General features: G+C 41.1%; 1 protein-coding gene across 2 annotated transcripts in view; it reads right to left on the minus strand.

Moving 5' to 3' along the window:
• ccn4a (cellular communication network factor 4a) overlaps positions 1-14,746 on the minus strand; it is a 107,780-nt gene that overhangs the window by 20,919 nt on the left and 72,115 nt on the right. Inside the window, exons 1-3 of one of the 2 annotated variants that reach the window (XM_079523292.1) lie at positions 10,839-11,070; positions 10,614-10,685; positions 9,943-10,071 (exon numbers count right to left, since the gene is read on the minus strand). The exons of the other annotated variant lie outside the window; for it this stretch is intronic. Coding sequence (XP_079379418.1) covers positions 9,943-10,035 — 93 coding nt within the window. The 5' untranslated portion in view covers positions 10,036-10,071; positions 10,614-10,685; positions 10,839-11,070. Of the gene's footprint in view, positions 1-9,942; positions 10,072-10,613; positions 10,686-10,838; positions 11,071-14,746 lie in introns of those variants that run through there. 2 annotated transcript variants of the gene reach the window in all.

The following is a 14,746-nucleotide window of genomic DNA, read 5'->3' on the forward strand; positions in this document are numbered from 1 at the left end:
GGACTCCTTTCACACCGTACGTCTCACAAATCCAATCACACATTAGGACTGTTAGTTAGGACACACACACACATTAGGACTGTTAGTTAGGACACACACACACATTAGGACTGTTAGTTAGGACACACACACACACACACACACACACAAACACACACACACACACACACACACACACACACACACACAAAACGTTTCAGTCGTGAGATTTCATTTGGCTTTAATCCATTGTGGATTAAAGTCCAATGTAACTCTCAGCGTTATATTAACACTGAGGATCGGTTTGTCCGCTCGCTGTGCCGTCCATGACAAGAGTCATGAGTTAATCAGAGGTCGCTGAAAACAAACCAAACATTAGTTCTGAGTGAATCACTCCTTTAGAATCACTGTTATCAGTAGGCTATCACAGCATTTCACTTCTGAGTGACTTAGAATCACTGTTAGTGTTATCACAACGTTTCAGTCGGGTTCCAACTTCCAAGCACAGCACAGAACGATGGGAAAGAGACTGAGCCATGTTGGCTTGTGGTGGACATTTTTGTAAAAATTCAATTTTTGCCACAGATAATACTTAGCTTATTACCAGAAACACATAAAGAGATAGATAGCCCTGAAGTTTGTAACTTCAAGAGTGTCCAAATGGAACCAAATGGATGGCTACGGGTCCATTTGTACACTCTCAGAGTTATGGGGGTCCTTGCAAATAAAACGTTTCAGAACGGGTGCAGTACTTAGTTGAGACAGTATTTGGTTTAGACTAGTCATTGGTTAGACCAGTCATTAGTCCTACAACTACAACCTATCTCAAACCCTCACCCTAACCTCCCACGGGGCAGCACACCTAAACCTAACCTTAACCCATGTCTAACCAATGACTAGTCTAAACTAAGTATGCACCCCTTGAGAACCACTAAGTACCAGTGGACTCCTAATGTGTCATAGTAAATCACTGTCATACAGTGACATTCAGTAATTGGCCATTATGATCAAAATACGAATATTATAATGAGACAATTCAAAAACTTGCCGCGGACAACAAGACCAAGTCTTTGCCACAGACACATTTGTACGTGTACGGACATAACGATGACCCCTGGACTGTACCTTAGAGTATATATTAATAGAGACATAACGACGACCCCTGGACTGTACCTTAGAGTATATATTAATAGAGACATAACGACGACCCCTGGACTGTACCTTAGAGTATATATTAATAGAGACATAACGATGACCCCTGGACTGTACCTTAGAGTATATATTAATAGAGACATAACGACGACCCCTGGACTGTACCTTAGAGTATATATTAATAGAGACATAACGACGACCCCTGGACTGTACCTTAGAGTATATATTAATAGAGACATAACGACGACCCCTGGACTGTACCTTAGAGTATATATTAATAGAGACATAACGATGACCCCTGGACTGTACCTTAGAGTATATATTAATAGAGACATAACGACGACCCCTGGACTGTACCTTAGAGTATATATTAATAGAGACATAACGACGACCCCTGGACTGTACCTTAGAGTATATATTAATAGAGACATAACGACGACCCCTGGACTGTACCTTAGAGTATATATTAATAGAGACATAACGACGACCCCTGGACTGTACCTTAGAGTATATATTAATAGAGACATAACGACGACCCCTGGACTGTACCTTAGAGTATATATTAATAGAGACATAACGACGACCCCTGGACTGTACCTTAGAGTATATATTAATACGGATTTCTCCTCCCATCCACTTGCATTAAGTTGCTCAAAAGCGCATGTGGCGATTTCACTCCTCCTTCCGGGTAGGAACAGAGTGCATTCTGGGATGGATTGGGCCAAATCGTGAACGCGCTGGCCGTTGACTATCATTGCACGCGTTCACGTATGAAACAGCGTTCACGTGTCATCAATGAACGTGCGCAATGATAGTCAACGGACCAGCCAAATACCAAATTCGGCCACTATGTCCATTTCGCCTTAATATATACTCTAAGGACTGTACGCATACCCAGATAACCCAGAGACACTCACTGTTGAGTAACGTTGACACTGTAGATTCATGCTGATAGACTATCAGGGGTCCTCAATGCGTCCGTGGCAACACTGGCCTTGTCCGTGGCTAAGTGTCTGTGTGTGTCTGTATGTGTGTGTGTGGGTGGGTGGGTGGGGGGGGAAATCCATGGCCTGATTCCATGAGGGTCCTCCTTCTATTCAAAAGGTTGAGAATAACTGGTATACTGTCTGGGTCAGAATGGAAGATCAGTTCCCTACTATTCTTATTTTCTAAGATTTGTCTTGAGGCTTTTTGCATTATTATTATTTTTTGACAGTGGAGAAAGACTGGAAACGGGGGGGGTAAAGTCACCGCCTGCAGGCTTAGGAATCAGTGTTGATTTTGACAGCAAAGTTTGATGTAGTTTTAGTCATAGTCTTTTGAATAAAGTTTTTGTCATAGTCTTTTGAATAAAATTACATTTAGTTTTAGTCATACTTTAGACATCTGAAATGTTTTAGTTTTACTCGACTAAATATCATTCGATTTTAGTGGACTAAATCTACAGTTGATTTTGTCGACATAAATGTATATTGGCGCTGCCTTGATGGCGTTGTGTAATGCCTGATTTTACACTTGGTTGCATGCTGAAAATAGCCCATCTATAAATTACAAGCTGTGACGCGTTGTGAGCTTGCAGATCTGCTATTTTCAGAGCGCAACACCCGAGCGCAACCAAACATAAAATGACTTGTCTTGTAGGCCTATAGTTCTACTGGATCTCTTCTCCACTATTAGTTAACATTTTAGTCTAGTTTGCTTTTGTTGACGAAATTGTCAATATATTTAGTCTTATAGATTTAGTCATCATACCTTAGTTTTTATTTAGTTTTCATGTTGTTTTCGTCGGTGAAAAATGGTAGTCGAACATTTTCCGTCATAGTTTAGTCGACCAAATCAACACCGCACGCTCGGGAATCTAGCCATCGGTGTCCCAAGATGTCTAGCTGCTCATGGACATGGTCCTGGAATGTCCGTGTGACAAGACGTCTCACAGAGTCTCTGGGGGAATGTCCCTGTGACAAGACGTCTCACAGAGTCTCTGGGGGAATGTCGAGTCTCTGGGGGAATGTCCGTGTGACAAGACGTCTCACAGAGTCTCTGGGTGAATGTCCGTGTGACAAGACGTCTCACAGAGTCTCTGAGGGAATGTCCATGTGACAAGACGTCTCACAGAGTCTCTGGGGGAATATCCGTGTGACAAGACGTCTCACAGAGTCTCTGGGGGTGAATGTCCGTGTGACAAGACGTCTCACAGAGTCTCTGGGTGAATGTCTGTGTGACAAGACGTCTCACAGAGTCTCTGGGGGTGAATGTCCGTGTGACAAGACGTCTCACAGAGTCTCTGGGGGAATGTCCGTGTGACAAGACGTCTCACAGAGTCTCTGGGGGTGAATGTCCGTGTGACAAGACGTCTCACAGAGTCTCTGGGGGAATGTCCGTGTGACAAGACGTCTCACAGAGTCTCTGGGGGTGAATGTCCGTGTGACAAGACGTCTCACAGAGTCTCTGGGGGAATGTCCGTGTGACAAGACGTCTCACAGAGTCTCTGGGTGAATGTCTGTGTGACAAGACGTCTCACAGAGTCTCTGGGGGTGAATGTCCGTGTGACAAGACGTCTCACAGAGTCTCTGGGGGAATGTCCGTGTGACAAGACGTCTCAGAGTCTCTGGGGGTCAAAATGAAAAGCCCCTCATTATAAAAATCCCCCCTCGGCTGCAGAGCAGAAAGACTTCAGACGTCAAAACCTTTTGTTTTGGAAATCTCTTGAGCTTCAAAGTCAAGTAAGAGTCCGCTTAATCCTTCTTAAGAATGAGGAGAGTGAAGTTTAGTTTATAGCACCTAGAGGCGACCGTAAAACCATCAGCGCTGATGTGATACGAGGGGGAAAAATCACACCTGTGTGAACTGAGCGGTGCAACTATGTACTGCAATGTATATCCCTCCTCCCTGACCTGTGTGCGTGTGTGTGTGTCACGGCTCAACAGTGACATCCAGCGGTATTGGCTTGGTTGTTGCAGCTGTCTGTGCTCAGACATACAGACACAGAGACAGACATACAGACACACATAGCTGGTCCACAAGATTCGCTACACCACCTTAGATACCCATGTACCTGTCTAAATACTTAATGTCAACGAATTTCACACCCACAACACCAGAGGGAGTTCAACAAACCATGTGCAACCCAGATTCCGCACAAACAAGGGACTAAATTATTTTCGCTCCTATGCCACCAAAATGTGGAACGCCCTACCAACAGCCATTAAGACATGCAAATCCCTTGACTCCTTCAAAAGCGCTCTCAAAGGGCACCGACGGACGGCTGCAATTAGAAACTGGCCCCTGTAAAATCTGAATCCGACTGAATGTTTCTTTTCACTTTTTACCTCCTTACATGATTTCCTGATTTATATAAGTGTATATTTGTACGTCTCTAAATGTTCTGATGAATTGAAAACGGTGGACCCTGTTGTAAACAAGTGTAATGCTTTAACCGTGTGTCGTCCACAGTAACAGTCTTTGTATTGCGTTGTGCTTTCATGGGAAATGTACCCATTCTGCAAACTGTTAATAAATAGGCCTACTTCAATCAATCAATCAATTTCCATTTCTCTTTTTTTGTGTGATGAAAATGTATTCTTCATTTATAGTAAAATAAACATTATATCAATTAGCTCATGTGATAATTGCATCAGTTAGATTACTCAATAAACTAAATGTTTCTACAATAATGTGATAATATTCAGTGACACTCATGAATGTTATCGTTCTCATAATGTATCTTATATGGACATAAACACATCATCATTGGTCTTATGTACAGTATTACAGTCTTAACCCATTTTGTTATACTTTAGCTATTGAAAAATAGCAGATCTACAAGCTCATAGCGCGCCACCGAGTGGCGCGCTATGAGCTTGTAGGTCTGCTATCTTTGAAAAATCGAAGAACCACTGACATAGAAACATAGCTTTTTCAGAAAACAACATCAACAGTGATGTTCGATGTGTTTATTGACAGAATGAATATGAGCATTGTGGAGGTTCTTTAAAATAATGCTTCTCAAACATGTTCATGTCAAGGACCCCAAAATGATCTATTTGTCTGTGGACGCCGGCCCGTCTGTGCCATAGACCCAGACTTAAAATTTGTGTTTCAACAGAATTTAAACTTTCATAATTATTTCAGAATTTTCAAAGCATATTAAAAATAGTAGCTCAAAAGCTCACAACATGTTGCAATCCAACATTTTGTGATCTTGTAAATCGTCAAATTAAAATGGGGTTAAATGTTCCTAATTTAGCTAGACTAGACCAGAACACTCTATTAAGGTAATGGTACCAGTAACAGTGTTACATAGACTAGACCAGGACACTCTATTAAGGTAATGGTACCAGTAGCAGTGTTACATAGACTAGACCAGGACACTCTATTAAGATAATGGTACCAGTAGCAGTGTTACATAGACTAGACCAGGACACTCTATTAATCCATTGAGACCTGGAACGCATCCATGTCACGTTAGCGTTTAACCACATTAACCATTAACCCATTTTGGGGCGGGAACCCCTTTTGGTGTTTTAAACATTGTTATAATTTAGCTATTGAAAAATAGCAGATCTACAAGCTCATAGCGCGCCACCGAGTGGCGCGCTATGAACTTGTAGGTCTGCTATTTTTTGAAAAATCGTTAAAATGTGCCTCAAATCTTTCCGAAAATTGTCATGATTTAGAAAACTTTTTTTTTTAAATTTCGACGTCAGGCCTGAATGGGTTAAGATAATGGTACCAGTAGCAGTGTTACATAGACTAGACCAGAACACCACTGAACACAGTGCGGTGTTTTGAGTCATCATAGATCTTGGCCCCTGCCCCTAAACGCATGTAGACCCTGTCCCCCCGCTCCATCACTACGGTCATCGCGTTAGACACCTGTTCATCACCTCCACTACTGTAGCCACAGTTGAATGTGAGGCTCTGCCCGTTCTTATACATGGAGAGGCAGAAATACTCTTTGATCCAGATGCCAAGGGCAGCGAATGTGAAGTGATAGGCTCCTTTCACGGGTGCAGAGAAGACCCCTAGGGGACACATGAGAGAACACATTCAATAAATAGAAAAACTAGAAAGGTCGCAATTTTAAAAAATTGCAAAGTGTGGTTGCCGCAGTGGCTCACATATGCCCCTCCCACTGATATTGCCAGCCAATTACAATGTCGCGTCACCCCTGCGATCATGCGTAAGTAATTCGGAGGGGATTTATCCCCCAAAAATCATGTTTTTGCGACATTTCTCGCATTTGCGGCGCCCCCTATGGATGAAAATGGAATTGCTTTTGGTACTTGGTTGATTTAACCACCCGCGACATGGGATTCAAATTTGGGATGGATCGGACATTTCGTTCGGGATTTTAGGCATTTTTTGTAAAATAGGCCCATCCCACTAACTTCGGAAGCCGATTACGGCCGAACGATACGCACTATCAAAATTCCGCCTGTGGTGTCTTTATCGGAAAGGCCCAGAGATCATGTGTACCAATTTTTGTGAGATTTTGACAAAATCTGTAGGAGGAGGAGAAAAAAGTGTGTTTTGGAGAAAATTCAAAATGGCGGAAAATCTACCATGACGCATGGCCCACGCAATGGGCGTGGCCTATATGGGGAGATGCGTCATGGCCCAAGGAATACAGGGAGAAAGGAATTTTGAATTTACGACCTACGGTTCAAGACTTATAAGCCAAAACGTAAAGTGGGCTGTTATAGCGCCACCATGAGGCCGACCGATATAATTATAAGTTAATTAATTTTAGTAAGTATTACAAATTATCCCTCCAAGTTTTGTAACTATAGCCCTTACGGTCTCCGAGGAAAAAATACTTGAACGTGATTTTTCGCATTTTTCCATTCATGTCAATGGGGAAATTTAATTCACTAATAAATTAATATCAATTAAACTATACAATATTTCTCTTAGAAATGAGCAAGCACACGATTCCCGATTTTTACGGTCAATTTGACATATGGTTCAAGTGCGTACAGTCAAAACTGTGGGACTAGTAGTGGGACAAACTTTGTCTTACTCTAGTAAAATAAAAAGAATAAAGTGTTACAACTAGAAAAGCAGTTCCTGGTGAAACTGCGTGGGCTCGCCAAAAAACTCAATGTATGATGTACAGTAGTAAATGTATTAAAGCTGAAGGAAAAAAAAATACAAAAAGTTAAAAAGTATAAAAATTTGTAAAAAGAATAGTATAAGCATAAGTAACTGCATAAAGCGGAGTAAAGTATGTGGAAGTAGTATGATGCCCAAAAAGTGGCAGAATAAAGTAAGTAAAGTTATAACTGTGTCTACTAATGATTTGTATTGCATTCTTGATTAATTAAGAAAAGGTAAAAAGAAAAAAATACAACATCAATGGATATGAAAGCATTAATGAGCAGAAATTGTATTAAATAGCATACGTTTACATGTAAAAAAAAAAGGGTCAAATAGCATATAGGCCTATCTTTAAAAGCATAAACACAATGATTATTGACAATGGTCTAAGATTTTTCTTTCATTTTTGTGTTTTTAAAAGTTTTTTTTAAGTTTTTGTTAAGTTTATTTTTTTTAAGTTTATTTTTTAAGTTCATTTTTTTTAAGTTTTTTTAAGTATTTAAGTTTTTCTTTAAATGTTTTTTTTAAGTTCTTTTTTAAAAGTTTTTTTTTTCTTTTAAGTTTTTTTTAAGTTTTTCATTTTTAAGTTTTATTTTTTAAGTTTTTTTTTTTTAAGTTTTTTTAAAAAAAAGTTAAAAAAAAAAAAAGTTAAAAAGAAAAAAGTTAAAAAAAAAAAAAAATTAAAAAAAAAAAAAAAAAAAAATTAAGTTTATATTAGTGTTCCTATTGGTGGTGTAAGTCCATACATTTTCAGGACTGTATCATGCTGCAAACAAAAGTTAGAGCTGTGTAAAGGCCAGCCAATGGGAAGACAGAAGGGCGGGGCTTAAGCAATTAATTAAGTACAGCGTGCTCCTATTGGTGGTTTAAGCCCACGGAGCAAATTTGCAAGACTGTAGCATGCTGCAAGCAAAAGACAGGGTTTTTGTGTGTGTGTGTGTGTGTGTGTGTGTGTGTGTGTGTGTGTGTGTGTGTGTGTGTGTGTGTGTGTGCGTGCGTGCGTGCGTGCGTGCGTGCGTGCGTGCGTGCGTGCGTGCGTGCGTGCGTGCGTGCGTGCACGTGCATGTGCACGTGCGTGCACGTGCATGTGCACGTGCGTGCACGTGCGTGCGTGTGCGTGTGCATGCATGTGTCTGTAACTCTGTGTGTAGAGCCTAATTGCACAAATAGCAAATCTACAAGCTGCGTGCGTGCGTGCGTGCGTGCGTATGCATGCGTGTGTCTGTGACTGCACAAATAGCAGACCTACAAGCTCACAAGGTTTCGCAGAGCAACTCATTGAGATCTTGTAACTCTAATGTCAGCCCTGTAATTAAGCCCTTATATGTCTCAGCTGTGGGAGAGTAAAACAGTGCTTCACTATGACTGGGAGATTTCAATGGGCCTGAATAGGGAAAAACCTATGCCCGAACAAATTGCTCTATCGCAAAAAGTAAAAGTCGAATGCAAATATTCTTTTCACTTTGAGTGGCCTGAGCCATTGAGGTACAACATGTGCGATGGTGGTGTTGGTACGATCGAAAATGTGGTTATAAGAGCGAGTTAAGAATTGTCTTTACGATACTTTCCTCGTAAGAATTATACAATGGAGGTCAATGGGCCGCTTGACTGTATTTGTGTCACTTAAAAGGCCGTAGTTCACATTCTGTATGTATCTGTGCTTTGGTGGTTACATTGTGTGAAAGAGGACATGTGTGGCTACAAAATGACCAAAGAACATCCGTGTAAAGTGAATATTTTGGCCAGGACGACAATTTGTTTGGTAGATTTCCGAGGGAAGCATTTCAGTTTCCACACTCTACTCAAGGAGGCCCCGCACTCTAAGGGGACACTGATTAGGCGAAACGGCCTGCGATTGAACTGCGATTTCGGTAAAACCGTGTAACATATTCGAATACGGTTTGAACCACGAAAAAGTCCACAGCCGTGTGAGCTAGCTAAAGTTTAAATCACGTTTCTACGACAAAGTATGCCAGAGTAATGAGGCTGCAAAAGTGAGGTGGATTTAGAGATTGCATCCCATACATTGTCTATGAGAGAAACATTTTATAAATAAAGTTAAATATTTTAAAAAGTATAAACTTTTTCAAAAAAACTTTTTCACCAATGAAAATTCAAAGATTGATGAACATTTTAAAGTTTGAATGGAGTTTCAAAGTGAAAGTATGACAGAGTAATAAGAGCACAAAAAAGTCAACTGTGAAAAATGGGACGTTTCTCCCATCGACTCTCATTATAAAGAATGTAAAAAAAAGTTTAAAAGTTTAAAAGTTAAAAAAGTATAAACATTTGTAAAAATCTAAATGCAAGCACACATAACTGCAAAGAGCTGAACAGTTTGAAGTTTGAACTAAATTTCTAGCATAAAGTGTGTGAAAGTAGTAGGAGGACGAAAAAAGGGCGGAAATTGGAATAAAGAAGAAGTATAAATATAAACTGGCAATAACTAGTGTGTGCTCGCTGTTGCGAGCCCACAATTACAATAGTCTGGTTGCCCTGTTAGGGCAACCACACTAATAAAAAAAAATCAAATTATTACAATTATTATAAAAATAAACACCTTAATTAAAAAAGGCAGATCTACAAGTTGTGTGAGTTAAGTGATTAATATTGTACTTTCACTCCACTACATGTACAGGTCCATCTCAATGAATTAGAATATTGTGTAAATTGGTGAGTGCTAATCTTTCTGTAAGTTTAATCACCACCTACCATTAGATGGATTGTAGGCGTTGCCGATGTTAGTGAAGACCTTCTTGTAGACCAGAGTGGTTTCAGAACCATACGGTCCAACTTGTCCTCCATTAGTCAAACCAACAGAGAAGGCCACCTTCGGTGTGTCTGTCAACACAGGAGCATTATAAATTGTTTAAAGGTAGGGCAATTGATATGTGTTGTTAAAAACAAAATGTTTGTTGTTAAAAGGTTACATCACTATATATTCTGATAGTAGTCCTTGCTGTAGAGTGTTTGTTCAGTAACAGGGGTCTCCCCGTCTCTCTAGCCGCTAGAGTCTAGCACTTTAATAGACAGAAAATACATTTTCAGGTCGGGATACCGATTTTATCCAATCAGGATAGACTAGACTCACTAGAGAACGCAGCCAGGATACAGATTAAACAAGTGGAATTGTATGTGATGGCACAAATAAATGAGCAGACAAAATTGGAACCGGAACACTATAAAATGAAGCTGATAAATGGCTTGGGACTTGGGCTCCTTATGAAGGTGGCGGCCGCCCTTCATGAAGCCACACAAGACGGTGCTCACCCACGGTGCCAGCCCATCGCCAAAGCCTATATGGCAGGCCAATGGCGGCGACGAAAATCGAGCCCAATGTTTGCTTAACATACTTTACTATTATTATTATTATTATTACTTACTTGACAGTTGGTGCACTTTGCTTTCAGCAGCAGTCAGCCTGGTTTCTATGGTGGACAGCTGAGCAAGATGGGCTGAAATCAGTACATTAGCATTAGCAAGTCACACAGTAAATACTCAAAATACTCGCTCCCCTCACTTCACAGGGGTGTGATTTTTTGTCGCATTCCTAAGCATTATCATTGATGACTTAGTCACCGGTAACAATCTCCATGACTTCAAATTACCTTCACTTTCTTCCTTCAAGTCTTCCACCTGGACCTCACCGGTACTCATTCTGGTTTGGAGATCATCAACTTGACTCTCACTAGCATTAAGTCTGGTCTCAAAGCCTTCAACTTGACTCTCACTAGCATTAAGTCTGGTCTCAAATACTTCAACTAGTCTCTCACTAGCATTAAGTCTGGTCTCAAAGCCTTCAACTTGACTCTCACTTGCACTAACTCTGGTCTCAAAGCCTTCAACTTGACTCTCACTAGCACTAAGTCTGGTCTCAAAGACTTCAACTTGACTCTCACTAGCACTAAGTCTGGTCTCAAAGCCTTCAACTTGACTCTCACTAGCATTAAGTCTGGTCTCAAAGACTTCAACTTGACTCTCACTAGCACTAAGTCTGGTCTCAAAGACTTCAACTTGACTCTCACTAGCATTAAGTCTGGTCTCAAAGACTTCAACTTGACTCTCGCTTGTACTAAGTCTTGTCTCAAAGACTTCAACTTGACTCTCACTAGCACTAAGTCTGGTCTCAAAGACTTCAACTTGACTCTCACTAGCACTAAGTCTGATCTCAAAGCCTTCAACTTGACTCTCACTAGCATTAAGTCTGGTCTCAAAGACTTCAACTTGACTCTCGCTTGTACTAAGTCTTGTCTCAAAGACTTCAACTTGACTCTCACTAGCACTAAGTCTGATCTCAAAGCCTTCAACTTGACTCTCACTAGCACTAAGTCTGGTCTCAAAGACTTCAACTTGACTCTCGCTTGCACTAAGTCTAGTCTCAAAGACTTCAACTTGACTCTCGCTTGTACTAAGTCTTGTCTCAAAGCCTTCAACTTGACTCTCACTAGCATTAAGTCTGGTCTCAAAGACTTCTACTTGACTCTCACTAGCACTAAGTCTGGTCTCAAAGCCTTCAACTTGACTCTCACTAGCATTAAGTCTGGTCTCAAAGCCTTCAACTTGACTCTCACTAGCACCAAGTCTGGTCTCAAAGACTTCAACTTTACTCTCACTAGCATTAAGTCTGGTCTCAAAGCCTTCAACTTGACTCCCACTAGAACTAAGACTGGTCTCAAAGACTTCAACTTGACTCTCACTAGCACTAAGTCTAGTCTCAAAGACTTCAACTTGACTCTCACTAGCATTAAGTCTGGTCTTGAGGCCTTCAACTTGACTCTCACTAGCATTAAGTCTGGTCTCAAAGACTTCAACTTGACTCTCACTAGAACTAAGTCTGGTCTCAAATACTTCAACTTGACTCTCGCTTGCACTAACTCTGGTCTCAAAGCCTTCAACTTGACTCTCACTAGCACTAAGACTGGTCTCAAAGACTTCAACTTGACTCTCACTAGCACTAAGTCTGGTCTCAAAGCCTTCAACTTGACTCTCACTAGCATTAAGTCTGGTCTCAAAGACTTCAACTTGACTCTCGCTTGTACTAAGTCTTGTCTCAAAGACTTCAACTTGACTCTCGCTTGTACTAAGTCTGGTCTCAAAGACTTCAACTTGACTCTCACTAGCACTAAGTCTGGTCTCAAAGCCTTCAACTTGACTCTCACTAGCATTAAGTCTGGTCTCAAAGACTTCAACTTGACTCTCGCTTGTACTAAGTCTTGTCTCAAAGACTTCAACTTGACTCTCGCTTGTACTAAGTCTGGTCTCAAAGACTTCAACTTGACTCTCACTAGCATTAAGTCTGGTCTCAAAGCCTTCAACTTGACTCTCACTAGCACTAAGTCTGGTCTCAAAGACTTCAACTTGACTCTCGCTTGCACTAAGTCTGGTCTCAAAGACTTCAACTTGACTCTCGCTTGTACTAAGTCTTGTCTCAAAGACTTCAACTTGACTCTCACTAGCACTAAGTCTGGTCTCAAAGACTTCAACTTGACTCTCACTAGCACTAAGTCTGGTCTCAAATCCTTCAACTTGACTCTCACTAGCACTAAGTCTGGTCTTGAGGCCTTCAACTTGACTCTCACTAGCACTAAGTCTGGTCTCAAAGCCTTCAACTTGACTCTCACTAGCACTAAGTCTGGTCTCAAAGCCTTCAACTTGACTCTCACTAGCACTAAGTCTGGTCTCAAAGCCTTCAACTTGACTCTCACTAGCACTAAGTCTGGTCTCAAATCCTTCAACTTGACTCTCACTAGCACTAAGTCTGGTCTTGAAGCCTTCAACTTGACTCTCACTAGCACTAAGTCTGGTCTCAAATCCTTCAACTTGACTCTCACTAGCACTAAGTCTGGTCTTGAGGCCTTCAACTTGACTCTCACTAGCACTAAGTCTGGTCTCAAATCCTTCAACTTGACTCTCACTAGCACTAAGTCTGGTCTTGAGGCCTTCAACTTGACTCTCACTAGCATTAAGTCTGGTCTCAAAGCCTTCAACTTGACTCTCACTAGCACTAAGTCTGGTCTTGAGGCCTTCAACTTGACTCTCACTAGCATTAAGTCTGGTCTCAAAGACTTCAACTTGACTCTCACTAGCATTAAGTCTAGTCTCAAAGCCTTCAACTTGACTCTCACTAGCATTAAGTCTGATCTGGAGAACTTCAACTTGGCCTTCACTGGTGCCGAGTCTGGTTTGGAGGTCTGCAACATGGCTCTCGCTGGTGCTGAGTCTGGCCTCGCTAGCACTCAATTTGGCAGCCATTTCTGAAAAATATCACAGAGAACCATACTTAATATTAAACGATTTTAAACACATTTCAACCTGTACTTCTTCAAAGTCCATTTAAAAAAAAACATCCTAACCTGTTATTAACATCCCCTGATTCTTGGCTCCATCCTCGCTGGTTGCCAGCCTCCCCTCGCCGATGGCCAGCCTGGTCTGTGTGTTGCTCAGCGTACCACTCTGCAGCACGACGGTGGCTCCCAGTCTGTGCACCATGTCTTTCAGCGCCAACAGCTCCCCCCAGAGGTCAAGTTGTAAGAGGGAACCTGGTTCAACGTCGCTCTGCCTCTCGCCGACCGGTCCATTCTCTGCCTGAGCCCCAGCAGCCCCAGACAGACAGGACAGTAAAACAAGCAAAGCCACACAGCCCGTCATCCTGAAAACCGACTAACTAATTGATATCGAGCAGCTGCTTTTTATACGCTCCCTCCTCGTACACGAACACTAGTCGCGTCACTGTACCCAGTGGAAAGTTAGTATACTGGATAATAAAATGGTGTCAAGGACCACCTGAGAACTCCAACATGTGCTTTGATAAGATCTGGCAAGGATGGCATGTCCTGACTCTGAAAAGAGTGGCTGTGAATATATTTAATGTAATCAGCTGTTGTTATTTCTTTTAAAGTGATAGCGTTGTTTTATGGTGTGATGTGCCCCATGAGTTTAAATTGTGCCTTGAGATATTATATAACTGAAATGATCAATGGAAATAGATTACCGGTATGTCTCCATCAGATATAAATCACAATAGTTTCTGTTCATGTTCATCTTCTCTGACTAAAGGTGTCGAGACCAGCATTTATTCTGTACTCTGATCTAAGAACACAGAATGTCAGACATGTCAAAAGATGCATGTTTTTAAAATTAAATCATGGGCCCTATTTTGCGTCACCCCTTACCCACTAAACTTTGCCTTTTTGTTACTATTTAAAAAATCATTTTAAAATAGTTAAACTAGCTGATCTACATCGACACATTGTGAGCAGCAGCTTGTAGATCAGCTATTTGAACTAATTTAAAAGGTTTTTCAAAATAGTAAAATGGCAAAAAAGTTTAGGGATAAGGGGCTAGGGGTTGCCCAAGATATACAGAACCCTAAAATGCTTTGTTTGATCTTCACTGTGTGTGTGTGTGTGTGTGTGTGTGTGTGTGTGTGTGTGGCTCTTGACATATGTTTTAACCCTACAAATAGATAGTCTCTCTTGTATGCGGTTGAGTCATATACGATGCATTTATGAATGTA

Source organism: Electrona antarctica, assembly GCF_951216825.1.
Source record: "Electrona antarctica genome assembly, chromosome: 15".
In the NCBI taxonomy this organism is placed as follows: Eukaryota; Metazoa; Chordata; class Actinopteri; order Myctophiformes; family Myctophidae; genus Electrona; species Electrona antarctica.